At 62.8% G+C, this 12,633-nt stretch overlaps 1 protein-coding gene across 3 annotated transcripts in view; it reads left to right on the top strand.

Annotated features, from left to right (window-relative positions):
• LOC140409341 (heat shock 70 kDa protein 12B-like) overlaps nt 1–12,633 on the top strand; it is a 244,519-nt gene that overhangs the window by 22,793 nt on the left and 209,093 nt on the right. For all 3 annotated transcript variants that reach the window (XM_072497755.1, XM_072497757.1, XM_072497756.1), the window contains one exon: nt 855–929. In XM_072497755.1, coding sequence (XP_072353856.1) covers nt 911–929 — 19 coding nt within the window. In that variant the 5' untranslated portion in view covers nt 855–910. The remainder of the gene's footprint in view (nt 1–854; nt 930–12,633) is intronic.

The raw sequence follows: 12,633 nt of genomic DNA on the forward strand, positions 1-12,633 counted from the left end.
CTCGCTCGACCACTTCCTCCCTGCCTGACAGGTACATACTTATCAAGGACACGCAGTAGATGTTCCTTGAACAAGCTCCACATTTCCATTGTGCCCATCCCCTGCAGTTTTCTTCTCCATCCGATGCATCCATAGTCTTGCCTCATCGCATCATAATTGCCTTTCACCCAGATATAACTCTTGCCCTGCGGTATATACCTATCCCTTTCCATCACTAAAGTAAACGTAATCGAATTGTAGTCATTATCACCAAAGTGCTCACCTACCTCCAAATCTAACACCTGTCCAGGTTCATTTCCCAGTACCAAATCTAATATGGCCGCGCCTCTCGTTGGCCTATCGACATACTGTGCCAGGAAACCCTCCTGCACACATTGGACAAAAACGGACCCATCTAAAGTCATCGAACTACAGCGGGTAGAGGGACATTAGGTAGAGGGACATTAGGTAGAGGGACGGTGGGTAGAGGGGTGGTGGGTAGAGGGACAGTGGGTACAGGGACAGTGGGTACAGGGACGGTGGGTAGAGGGGTGGTGGGTACAGGGACAGTGGGTACAGGGACAGTGCGTACAGGGACGGTGGGTAGAGGGGTGGTGGGTACAGGGACAGTAGGTACAAGGACAGTGGGTACAGGGACGGTGGGTAGAGGGGTGGTGGGTACAGGGACAGTGGGTACAGGGACAGTGCGTACAGGGACGGTGGGTAGAGGGGTGGTGGGTACAGGGACAGTAGGTACAAGGACAGTGGGTACAGGGACGGTGGGTAGAGGGGTGGTGGGTACAGGGACAGTGGGTACAGGGACAGTGGGTAGAGGGACAGTGGGTCGAGCTGATATAACCTGTGTTGTTTTTCAGTCGACCCTTCTGTCAATAACAGTCGATGCAACGTGAGCTGAGGTGTGGACTCGGAAATGGAGCAGATACTGTCAGGTAGGAAACTCTCTTACACACCAGCCTGGATAGGGAGGGACACCTGATCACCAGGACCACACTCTTAAACTTTCGCATTGCCAGAGCCGGGGGAACTGTCGTCAGCAGAGAAACAAGACTGCTCCATTTGCATCATCAGCAACAACCCACATTCCCCCATACCCCTCACTCCCACTGACCCCCTTAACCCCACTCCCCCTGACCCACCTTCCCCCATACCCCTCACTCCCCCCATATCCCTCACTCCCACTGACCCCCTTAACCCCACTCCCCCTGACCCACCTTCCCCCATACCCCTCACTCCCACTGACCCCCTTAACCCCACTGCCCCCTACCCACCTTCCCTCCTACCCCTCACTCCCCCCATATACCTCACTCCCACTGACCCCCTTAACCCCACTCCCCCTGACCCACCTTCCCCCATACCCCTCACTCCCACTGGCCCCCTTAACCCCACTGCCCCCTACCCACCTTCCCTCATACCCCTCACTCCCCCCATATCCCTCACTCCCACTGACCCCCTTAACCCCACTCCCCCTGACCCACCTTCCCCCATACCCCTCACTCCCACTGGCCCCCTTAACCCCACTGCCCCCTACCCACCTTCCCCCATACCCCTCACTCCCACTGACCCCCTTAACCCCACTCCCCCTGACCCACCTTCCCCCATACCCCTCACTCCCATTGACCCCTTAACCCCACTCCCCCCTGACCCACCTTCCCCCATACCCCTCACTCCCACTGACCCCCATACCCCTCACTCCCCCTGACCCACCTTCCCTCATACCCCTCACTCCCACTGACCCCCTTAACCCCACTCCCCCTGACCCACTTTTCCCCATACCCCTCACTCCCACTGACCCCTTAAACCCACTCCCCCTGACCCACCTTCCCCCATACCCCTCACTCCCACTGACCCCCCCTTAACCCCACTCCCACTGACCCACCTTCCCCCAAACCCCTCACTCCCACTGACCCCCCCTTAACCTCCCTTCCCCTGACCCACCTTCCCCCATACTCCTCACTCCCACTGACCCACCTTCCCCCATACCCCTCACTCCCATTGACGCCCTTAACCCCACTCCCCCTGACCCACTTTCCCCAATACCCCTCACTCCCACTGACCCCCTTAACCCCACGCCCACTGACCCACCTTCCCCCATACCCCTCACTCCCACTGACCCCCTTAACCCCACGCCCACTGACCCACCTTCCCCCATACCCCTCACTCCCACTGACCCCCTTAACCCCACTCCCACTGACCCAGCTTCCCCCATACTCCTCACTCCCACTGACCCCCTTAACCCCACTCCCCCTGACCCACCTTCCCCCATACCCCTCACTCCTACTGACCTCCCCTTAACCCCACTCCCCGACCCACCTTCCCCCATACCCCTCACTCCACTGACCCCCTTAACCCCCTTCCCCTGACCCACCTTCCCCCATACCCCTCACTCCACTTACCCCCTTAACCCCACTCCCAATGACCCACCTTCCCCCCACTCCCACTGACCCACCTTCCCCCATACCCCTCACTCCCACTGACCCCCTTAACCCCCCTTCCCCTGGCCCACCTTCCCCCAAACCCCTCACTCCACTGACCCCCTTAACCCCCTTCCCCTGACCCACCTTCCCCCAAACCCCTCACTCCCACTGACCCCCCCTTAACCCCCCTTCCCCTGACCCACCTTCCCCCAAACCCCTCACTCCCATTGACCCCCTTAACCCCACTCCCCCTGACCAACCTTCCCCCATACCCCTCACTCCCACTGACCCCCCCTTAACCCCCCTTCTCCTGACCCACCTTCCCCCATACCCCTCACTCCCACTGACCCCCCCTTAACCCCACTTCCACTGACCCACCTTCCCCCATACCCCTCACTCCCACTGACCCCCCCTTAACACCACTCCCCCTGACCTACCTTCCCCCATACCCCTCACCCCCACTGACCCCCTTAACCCCACCCCCCCCTGACCCAGCTTCCCCCTGACCCTCACTCCCTCTGACACTCTTAACCCCACTCCCCCTGACCCACCTTCCCCCATACCCTCACTCCCTCTGACACCCCCTTAACCCCACTCCCCCTGACCCACCTTCCCTCATACCCCTCACTCCCACTGACCCCCTTAACCCCACTCCCCCTGACCCAGCTTCCCCATACCCCTCACTCCCCCTGACCCCCCTTAACCCCACTCCCCCTGACCCCCCTTAACCCCACTCCCCCTGACCCCCCTTAACCCCACTCCACCTGACCCACCTTCCCCCATACCCCTCACTCCCGCTGACCCCCATAACCCCCTTACACTGACCCACCTTCCCCCATACCCCTCACTCCCACTGACCCCCATAACCCCCTTCCACTGACCCACCTTCCCCCATACCCCTCACTCCCACTGACCCCCATAACCCCCTTCCACTGACCCACCTTCCACCATACCCCTCACTCCCACTGACCCCCTTAACCCCACTGCCCCCTGGCCCACCTTCCCCCATACCTCTCACTCCCGCTGACCCCCCTTAACCCCACTCCCCCTGACCCACCTTCCCCCATATCCCTCACTCCCACTGACCTCCCTTAACTCCACTCCCCCTAACCCACCTTCCCTCATACCCCTCACTCCACTGACCCCCTTAACCCCACTCCCCCTGACCCACCTTCCCCCATACCCCTCACTCCCACTGACCCCCTTAACCCCACTCCCCCTAACCCACCTTCCCCCATACCCCTCACTCCCACTGACCCCAATAACCACCTTCCACTGACCCACCTTCCCCCATACCCCTCACTCCCACTGACCCCCTTAACCCCACTGCCCCTGACCCACCTTCCCCCATACCCCTCACTCCACTGACCCCCATAACCCCATTCCACTGACCCACCTTCCCCCATACCCCTCACTCCCACTGACCCCCATAACCTCCTTCCACTGACCCACCTTCCCCCATACCCCTCACTCCCACTGACCCCCTTAACCCCACTGCCCCCTGACCCACCTTCCCCCATACCCCTCACTCCCGCTGACCCCCCTTAACCCCACTCCCCCTGACCCACCTTCCCCCATATCCCTCACTCCCACTGACCTCCCTTAACCCCACTCCCACTGACCCACCTTCCCCCATATCCCTCACTCCCACTGACCTCCCTTAACCCCACTCCCCCTGACCCACATTCCCCCATACCCCTCAATCCCACTGACCCCCCTTAACCCCACTCCCCCTGACCCACCTTCCCCCATATCCCTCACTCCCACTGACCTCCCTTAACCCCACTCCCACTGACCCACCTTCCCCCATATCCCTCACTCCCACTGACCTCCCTTAACCCCACTCCCCCTGACCCACATTCTCCCATACCCCTCACTCCCACTGACCACCTTAACCCCACTCCCCCTGACCCACCTTCCCCCATACCCCTCACTCCCACTGACCCCCTTAACCCCACTGCCCCCTGACCCACCTTCCCCCATACCCCTCACTCCCACTGACGCCCTTAACCCCACTCCCACTGACCCACCTTCCCCCATACCCCTCACTCCCACTGACCCCCTTAATCCCACGCCCCCTGACCCACCTTCCCCCATACCCCTCTCTCCCACTGGCCCCCTTAACCCCACTCCCCCTAACCCACCTTCCCCCATACCCCTCACTCCCCCAACCCCCTTAACCCCACTCCCCCTGACCCACCTTCCCCCATACCCCTCACTCCCACTAACCCCCCCTTAACCCCACTCCCACTGACCCACCTTCCCCCAAACCCCTCACTCCCACTGACCCCCCTTAACCCCACTCCCACTGCCTCACCTTCCCCCATACCCCTCACTCCACTGACCCCCCCTTAACACCCCTCCCCCTGACCCACCTTCCCCCATACCCCTCACTCCCACTGACCCCCTTAACCCCACTCCCACTGACCCACCTTCCCCCATACCCCTCACTCCACTGACCCCCCCCCTTAACCCCACTCCCCCTGACACACCTTCCCCCATACCCCTCACTCCCACTGACCCCCTTAACCCCACTCCCACTGACCCACCTTCCCCCATACCCCTCACTCCCACTGACCCCCCTTAACCCCACTCCCACTGACCCACCTTCCCCCATACCCCTCACTCCCACTGACCCCCCCTTAACCCCACTCCCCCTGACCCACCTTCCCCCATACCCCTCACTCCCACTGACCCCCTTAACCCCACCCCCCTACCCACCTTCCCCCATAGCCCTCACTCCTACTGACCCCCCCTTAACCCCACTCCCCCTGACCCACCTTCCCCCATACCCCTCAATCCCACTGACCCCCTTAACCCCACCCCCCCTACCCACCTTCCCCCATACCCCTCACTCCTACTGACCCCCCCTTAACCCCACTCCCCCTGACCCACCTTCCCTCATACCCCTCACTCCCACTGACCCCCTTAAACCCACTCCCCCTACCCACCTTCCCCCATAACCCTCACTCCCACTGACCCCCTTAACCCCACTCCCCATGACCCACCTTCCCCCATACCCCTCACTCCACTGACCCCCCCTTAACCCCACTCCCCCTGATCCACCTTCCCCCATACCCCTCACTCCCACTGACCCCCTTAACCCCACTCCCACTGACCCACCTTCCCCCATACCCCTCACTCCACTGACCCCCCCTTAACCCCACTCCCCCTGACCCACCTTCCCCCATACCCCTCACTCCCACTGACCCCCTTAACCCCACTCCCACTGACCCACCTTCCCCCATACCCCTCACTCCACTGACCCCCTTAACCCCACTCCCCCTGACCCACCTTCCCCCATACCCCTCACTCCCACTGACCCCCCCTTAACCCCACTCCCCCTTACCCACCTTCCCCCATACCCCTCACTCCCACTGACCCCCTTAACCCCACTCCCACTGACCCACCTTCCCCCATACCCCTCACTCCTACTGACCCCCTTAACCCCATGCCCACTGACCCACCTTCCCCCATACCCCTCACTCCCACTGACCCCCTTAACCCCACTCCCACTGACCCACATTCCCCCATACCCCTCCCTCCCACATACCCCCTTAATCCCACTCCCCCCTGACCCACCTTCCCCATACCCGTCACTCCACTGACCCCCTTAACCCCACTCCCACTGACCCACCTTCCCCCGTACCCCTCACTCCCACTGGCCCCCTTAACCCCACTTCCCCCTACCCACCTTCCCCCATACCCCTCACTCCTACTGACCCCCCCTTAACCACACTCCCCCTGACCCACCTTCCCCCATACCCCTCACTCCCACTGACCCCCATACCCCACTCCCCCTGACCCACCTTCCCCCATACCCCTCACTCCCACTGACCCCCTTAACCCCACTCCCCCTACCCACCTTCCCCCATACCCCTCACTCCCACTGACCCCCTTAACCCCACTCCCCCTACCCAACTTCCCCCATACCCCTCACTCCCACTGACCCCCTTAACCCCACTCCCCCCTACCCACCTTCCCCCATACCCCTCACTCCCACTGACCCCCTTAACCCCACTCCCCCTGACCCACCTTCCCCCATATTCGTCTCTCCCCGAACCATCTTTCCCATACCCCTCACTGCTCCCTATTCACTATGCCTCGTCTACCTCGGACAGTGGTGCAGTTAATTTGATGTTAATAATCCATTGGGGAAGAGTTTCAATCTCACTCTGGTATTTGTGAATTAGAATTTCTTTCAGTGGAAGTCTCGATACGAGTAAAGTTGACAATTAATCTGTTGGTCAAACCAGTCTGGGCCTATTTGTGACTCCATTCCCACACCAGCCTGGCTGGCTCTGATTGGCCTCTGGAATATCCACTCAGTTGTACTGTCCTCATGGTCGGTCCGAGGTGACTGATAAATGCTGCCCTCGCTGTGACGCCCACACCCAAGACTCGATTAATAAATTCCCAAATCTCTCCTTCTCATCCCATCTATCCAGCTTCTCCGAATTCACGTTCAATCCCATCGGCTCCCCCCCCCCCCCACCCCCACACACAGTGAGTTTGCTCTGCTGAACTCTAGTGTAATCCGTGTGCGAACAAACCCCGCCTCCCCCCGCCCCCAGCCCCCCCCTCCCGCCTCCCCCCCAGCCCCCCTCCCACCTCCACCCCTGCCCCCAGGTCCCCCCCTCCCGCCCCCACCCCCGCCTCCTGCCCCCACCCCCGCCCCAGCCCCCCCTATCCCGCCCCCACCTCCACCCCCAGGCCCCCCCCCGCCTCCCCCCCCCCCCCCCCCCAGCCCCCCCTCCCGCCCTCACCTCTGCCCCCAGGTCCCCCCCTCCCGCCTCACCCCCCAGCACCCCCCCCTCCCGCCCTCACCCCTGCCCCCAGGTCCCCCCTCCCAACATGCTTTCACCGGGAGATGATGCTCTGTCCTCATGCCGGTGTCACGCGGGACATTCAGTCTGTGAGCACCTCCTTCCCCAAAGAAAACCAGCCGAAACTCCAAACTGTTTCTCACGCTCTGTTGCCAGGAGATTTTCCATTTTTTTTATTGAACGGGTTACAAATGTTGGAAGGAATTTTCACAATCAAAGCAAAATAATGCTGGTATTAATTTTCAAATATCTGTCGACTTTAATACCCAGGGTTTTCCCATTCCCCTCCTCCCCCTCCCCACCCCTCCCTCCCCCTCCCCATCCCTCCTCCCCACCCCTCCCACCCCTCATCTCACCCCTCCCCTCCTCCCCCTCATCACCCCTCCCTCAACACCCATCCCCTCCCCCGCCTGACCCCTCCCCTCATCACCCCTCCCCTCCTCCCCCTCACTCAACACCCCTCCCCTCCTCCCCCTCACTCAACACCCCTCCCTCAACACCCATCCCCTCCCCCGCCTGACCCCTCCCTCAACACCCCTCCCCTCATCACCCCTCCCCCCTCACTCAACACCCCTCCCCTCCTCCCCCTCACTCAACACCCCTCCCCTCCTCCCCCTCACCAACCCTCACTCAACACCCCTCCCCTCATCACCCCTCCCCTCCTCCCCCTCCCCACCCCTCCCTCCCCTCATCACCCCTCACTCAACACCCCTCCCCTCCTCCCCCTCCCCACCCCTCCCTCCCCTCATCACCCCTCACTCAACACCCCTCCCCTCCTCCCCTCACCAACCCTCCCTCAACACCCATCCCCTCCCCCGCCTGACCCCTCCCCTCATCACCCCTCCCCTCCTCCCCCTCACTCAACACCCCTCCCCTCCTCCCCCTCACTCAACACCCCTCCCTCAACACCCATCCCCTCCCCCGCCTGACCCCTCCCTCAACACCCCTCCCCTCATCACCCCTCCCCCTCACTCAACACCCCTCCCCTCCTCCCCCTCACTCAACACCCCTCCCCTCCTCCCCCTCCCCACCCCTCCCTCCCCTCATCACCCCTCACTCAACACCCCTCCCATCCTCCCCCTCACTCAGCACCCCTCCCCTCCTCCCCCCCTCACCAACCCTCACTCAACACCCCTCCCTCAACACCCCTCCCCTCCTCCCCTCATCACCCCTCCCCTCCTCCCCTCCTCCCCCTCATCACCCCTCCCCCCCCTCCCCACCCCTCCCTCCCCCTCCCCACCCCTCCCTCCCCCTCCCCACCCCTCCCTCCCCCCCCACCCCTCCCTCCCCCTCCCCACCCCTCCCTCCCCCTCCCCACCCCTCCCTCCCCCTCCCCACCCCTCCCTCCCCCTCCCCACCCCTCCCTCCCCCTCCCCACCCCTCCCTCCCCCTCCCCACCCCTCCCTCCCCCTCCCCACCCCTCCTCCCCACCCCTCCCCCTCATCACCCTCACTCAACACCCCTCCCCTCCTCCCCCTCATCACCCCTCACTCAACACCCCACCCTTCCTCCCCCTCACCAACCCTCACTCAACACCCCTCCCTCAAAACCCTTCCCCTCCCCCGCCTGACCCCTCCCTCAACACCCCTCCCCTCATCACCCCTCCCCTCCTCCCCTTACTCAACACCCCTCCCCTCCTCCCCCTCACCAACCCTCACTCAACACCCCTCCCCTCAACACCCCTCCCCTCCTCCCCCTCACTCAACACCCCTCCCCTCCTCCCCCTCACCAACCCTCACTCAACACCCCTCCCTCAACACCCTTCCCCTCCCCCGCATGACCCCTCCCTCAACACCCCTCCCCTCATCACCTCCCTCATCACCCCTCCCCTTCTCCCCATCCCCACCCCTCCTCCCCTTCCCCACCCCCTCCTCCCCACCCCTCCCCCTCACTCAGCACCCCTCCCCTCCTTCCCCCCCTCCCCCTCACCAACCCTCACTCAACACCCCTCCCTCAACACCCTTCCCCTCCCCCGCATGACCCCTCCCTCAACACCCCTCCCCTCATCACCTCCCTCATCACCCCTCCCCTCCTCCCCATCCCCATCCCTCCTCCCCATCCCCACCCCTCCTCCCCTTCCCCACCCCTCCTCCCCACCCCTCCCCCTCACTCAGCACCCCTCCCCTCCTCCCCCCTCCCCCTCACCAACCCTCACTCAACACCCCTCCCCTCCTCCCCCTCATCACCCCTCCCCTCCTCCCCTCCTCCCCCTCATCACCCCTCCCCTCCTCCCCTCCTCCCCCTCATCACCCCTCCCCTCCTCCCCCTCATCACCCCTCACTCAACACCACTCCCCTCCTCCCCCTCATCACCCCTCCCCTCCTCCCCTCCTCCCCCTCATCACCCCTCCCCACCCCTCCCTCCCCCTCCCCACCCCTCCCTCCCCCTCCCCACCCCTCCCTCCCCCTCCCCACCCCTCCCTCCCCCTCCCCACCCCTCCCTCCCCCTCCCCACCCCTCCCTCCCCCTCCCCACCCCTCCCTCCCCCTCCCCACCCCTCCCTCCCTCCCTCTCCCCACCCCTCCCTCCCCCTCCCCACCCCTCCCTCCCCCTCCTCCCCACCCCTCCCTCCCCCTCCTCCCCACCCCTCCCTCCCCCTCCTCCCCACCCCTCCTCCCCACCCCTCCCCCTCATCACCCTCACTCAACACCCCTCCCCTCCTCCCCTCATCACCCCTCACTCAACACCCCACCCCTCCTCCCCCTCACCAACCCTCACTCAACACCCCTCCCTCAAAACCCTTCCCCTCCCCCGCCTGACCCCTCCCTCAACACCCCTCCCCTCATCACCCCTCCCCTCCTCCCCTTACTCAACACCCCTCCCCTCCTCCCCCTCACCAACCCTCACTCAACACCCCTCCCCTCATCACCCCTCCCCTCCTCCCCCTCACTCAACACCCCTCCCCTCCTCCCCCTCACCAACCCTCACTCAACACCCCTCACTCAACACCCTTCCCCTCCCCCGCATGACCCCTCCCTCAACACCCCTCCCCTCATCACCTCCCTTATCACCCCTCCCCTCCTCCCCATCCCCACCCCTCCTCCCCTTCCCCACCCCTACCCCTCCTCCCCTTCCCCACCCCTCCTCCCCACCCCTCCCCCTCACTCAGCACCCCTCCCCTCCTCCCCCTCACCAACCCTCACTCAACACCCCTCCCCTCCTCCCCCTCCTCCCCTCCTCCCCTCCTCCCCTCCTCCCCTCCTCCCCTCCTCCCCCTCATCACCCCTCCCCTCCTCCCCTCCTCCCCCTCATCACCCCTCCCCTCCTCCCCTCATCACCCCTCCCTCGACACCCCTCCCCTCCTCCCCCTCATCACCCCTCCCCTCCTCACCTCCTCTTCTCTGCTTCACCATCCCCTCCTCCTTCCCCTTTATCCAATCCTTGCCCCCTCCACCGCCTCTCGGCCTCTCCCCCTCCACCTCCTCTGCTTTCCTCTCCTCCCTACCCCTCCCCTCCTGCAGCCCTCCACCCCCTCCCCTCATCTACCCCTCCTCCCACTTCCCTTCCCTCCTCTTCCCTCCACCCTGTCTCCGTCACTCTCCCTCCTCTCCTCTCCCCCCTCGCTCCACATCCCAGTTTGCCAGTCAGTCAGTCAGAGAGATCTCGTAGTACGAAGGCCAAGGCAGCATGTGTGTGGTTATGCAGGGGGGAAAGGGGGAGGAGAGGGGAGGGGACGGGGAAGAGAAGTGTGAGAAGAGGGAAGATGGGAACAACACAGGAGGAGGTGGAGGCCATTCAATATGTCAAGACAGGAGAAGAGGAAAGAGGGATTGTGGGAGGGAACATAGATTAACATAGAATTTACAGTGCAGAAGGAGGCCATTCGGCCCATCGAGACTGCACCGGCTCTTGGAAAGAGCACCCTACCCAAGGTCAACACCTCCACCCTATCCCCATAACCCAGTAACCCCACCCAACAATAAGGGCAATTTTGGACACTAAGGGCAATTTATCATGGCCAATCCACCTAACCTGCACATCTTTGGACTGTGGGAGGAAACCGGAGCACCCGGAGGAAACCCACGCACACACTGGGAGGATGTGCAGACTCCGCACAGACAGTGACCCAAGCCGGGAATCGAACCGGGGACCCTGGAGCTGTGAAGCAATTGTGCTATCCACAATGCTACCGTGCCGCCCAAGGAAGGCAGAGGGAGAATTTCGGGGGGAGAGGGCACAGGAGAGGATAAGAGAGGGTGAGATGCCATAGACTGGGGGCAGGGGTTGTTGGGGAGTCCTGTGTGTGTGTGTGGGGGGGGGGGGGGGGGGGGGGGGGTTGAGGGTGAGGTACTTTTGGTGATTTATTCCTACGCAGAATGGAGGAAGTTGATGCATTGCCCATCCCTAATGGGCCTTGAGCCGCCGCAGTCCATGTGGTGTAGGTACACCCACTGTGCTGTTAGGGAGGGCGTTCCAGGATGTTGCCCCAGTGACAGTGAAGGAACGGCGATATATTTCCAAGTCAGGGTGGTGAGTGACTTGGAGGGGAACCTCCAGGTGGTGGGGTTCCCAGGTATCTGCTGCTCTTGTCCTGGATAGTAGTGGTCGTGGGTTTGGAAGGTGCTGCCTGAGTTGCTGCGGTGCATCTTGTAGATGGGACACACGGCTGCCGCTGTGCGACGGTGATGGAGGGAGCGAATGTTTGTGGAAGGGGAGCAATCAAGTGGAGTTGCTTTGTCCTGGAAGATACTGAACCTCTTGTGTGTATTATGATGCCTGAGCAGATGCCAACAGTGGCTCGGATATTGGTGTTACGCCAGCCTGAGTCAGTGCACAGTCAATCCCAGCCCCACAGGCTCCAGGGTCACAACAGAAGTGAAAGAATCAATAATTCTTATAATAATTACCAAAATCTTTGATCCTCAGCCGCCCATTAATTACAGTCACCAGGTTTGAAACACAATTACTATTTATTTATGACAAGATTAACGGTGACATACACAGCAGATCCAGTTGGTTAACATTAAGGAGTACCTAACTCTGACTGTAACTTGCCTCCCCACCCGTTACACACACACAGACAAACAAACACAGAGGGGGTGAAAAGGGGGGGGATATGGTAAATGAAAGAGAAAAGAGGGCGGGATTCTCCCAGCCCCGCGCCGGGCCGGAGAATCCCCGCGAACGGGCCGCGCCGCCCCGACGCCGGCACGCGCTTCTCCACAGTGCGGAGAATCAGAGCCATTGGCGCTGGCGTGGTCGGCGCGGCGCCGGTCGCGGGCTGCTCTACGTGGCCGGCCAGCTGATTCTCCAGCCCGGATGGGCCGAGCGGCCGTAGGAAAGGAGCCGAGTCCCGTCGCCGCCGTTCTAACCTGCTCTGGGCCTGGCGGGACCTCGGCGTGGAAGGGTCGGGTGGCGGCCTGTGGGGGTGGGGGGGGGAGGTGGGGTCCGACC

Source organism: Scyliorhinus torazame, chromosome 3 (assembly GCF_047496885.1).
Source record: "Scyliorhinus torazame isolate Kashiwa2021f chromosome 3, sScyTor2.1, whole genome shotgun sequence".
In the NCBI taxonomy this organism is placed as follows: domain Eukaryota; kingdom Metazoa; phylum Chordata; class Chondrichthyes; order Carcharhiniformes; family Scyliorhinidae; genus Scyliorhinus; species Scyliorhinus torazame.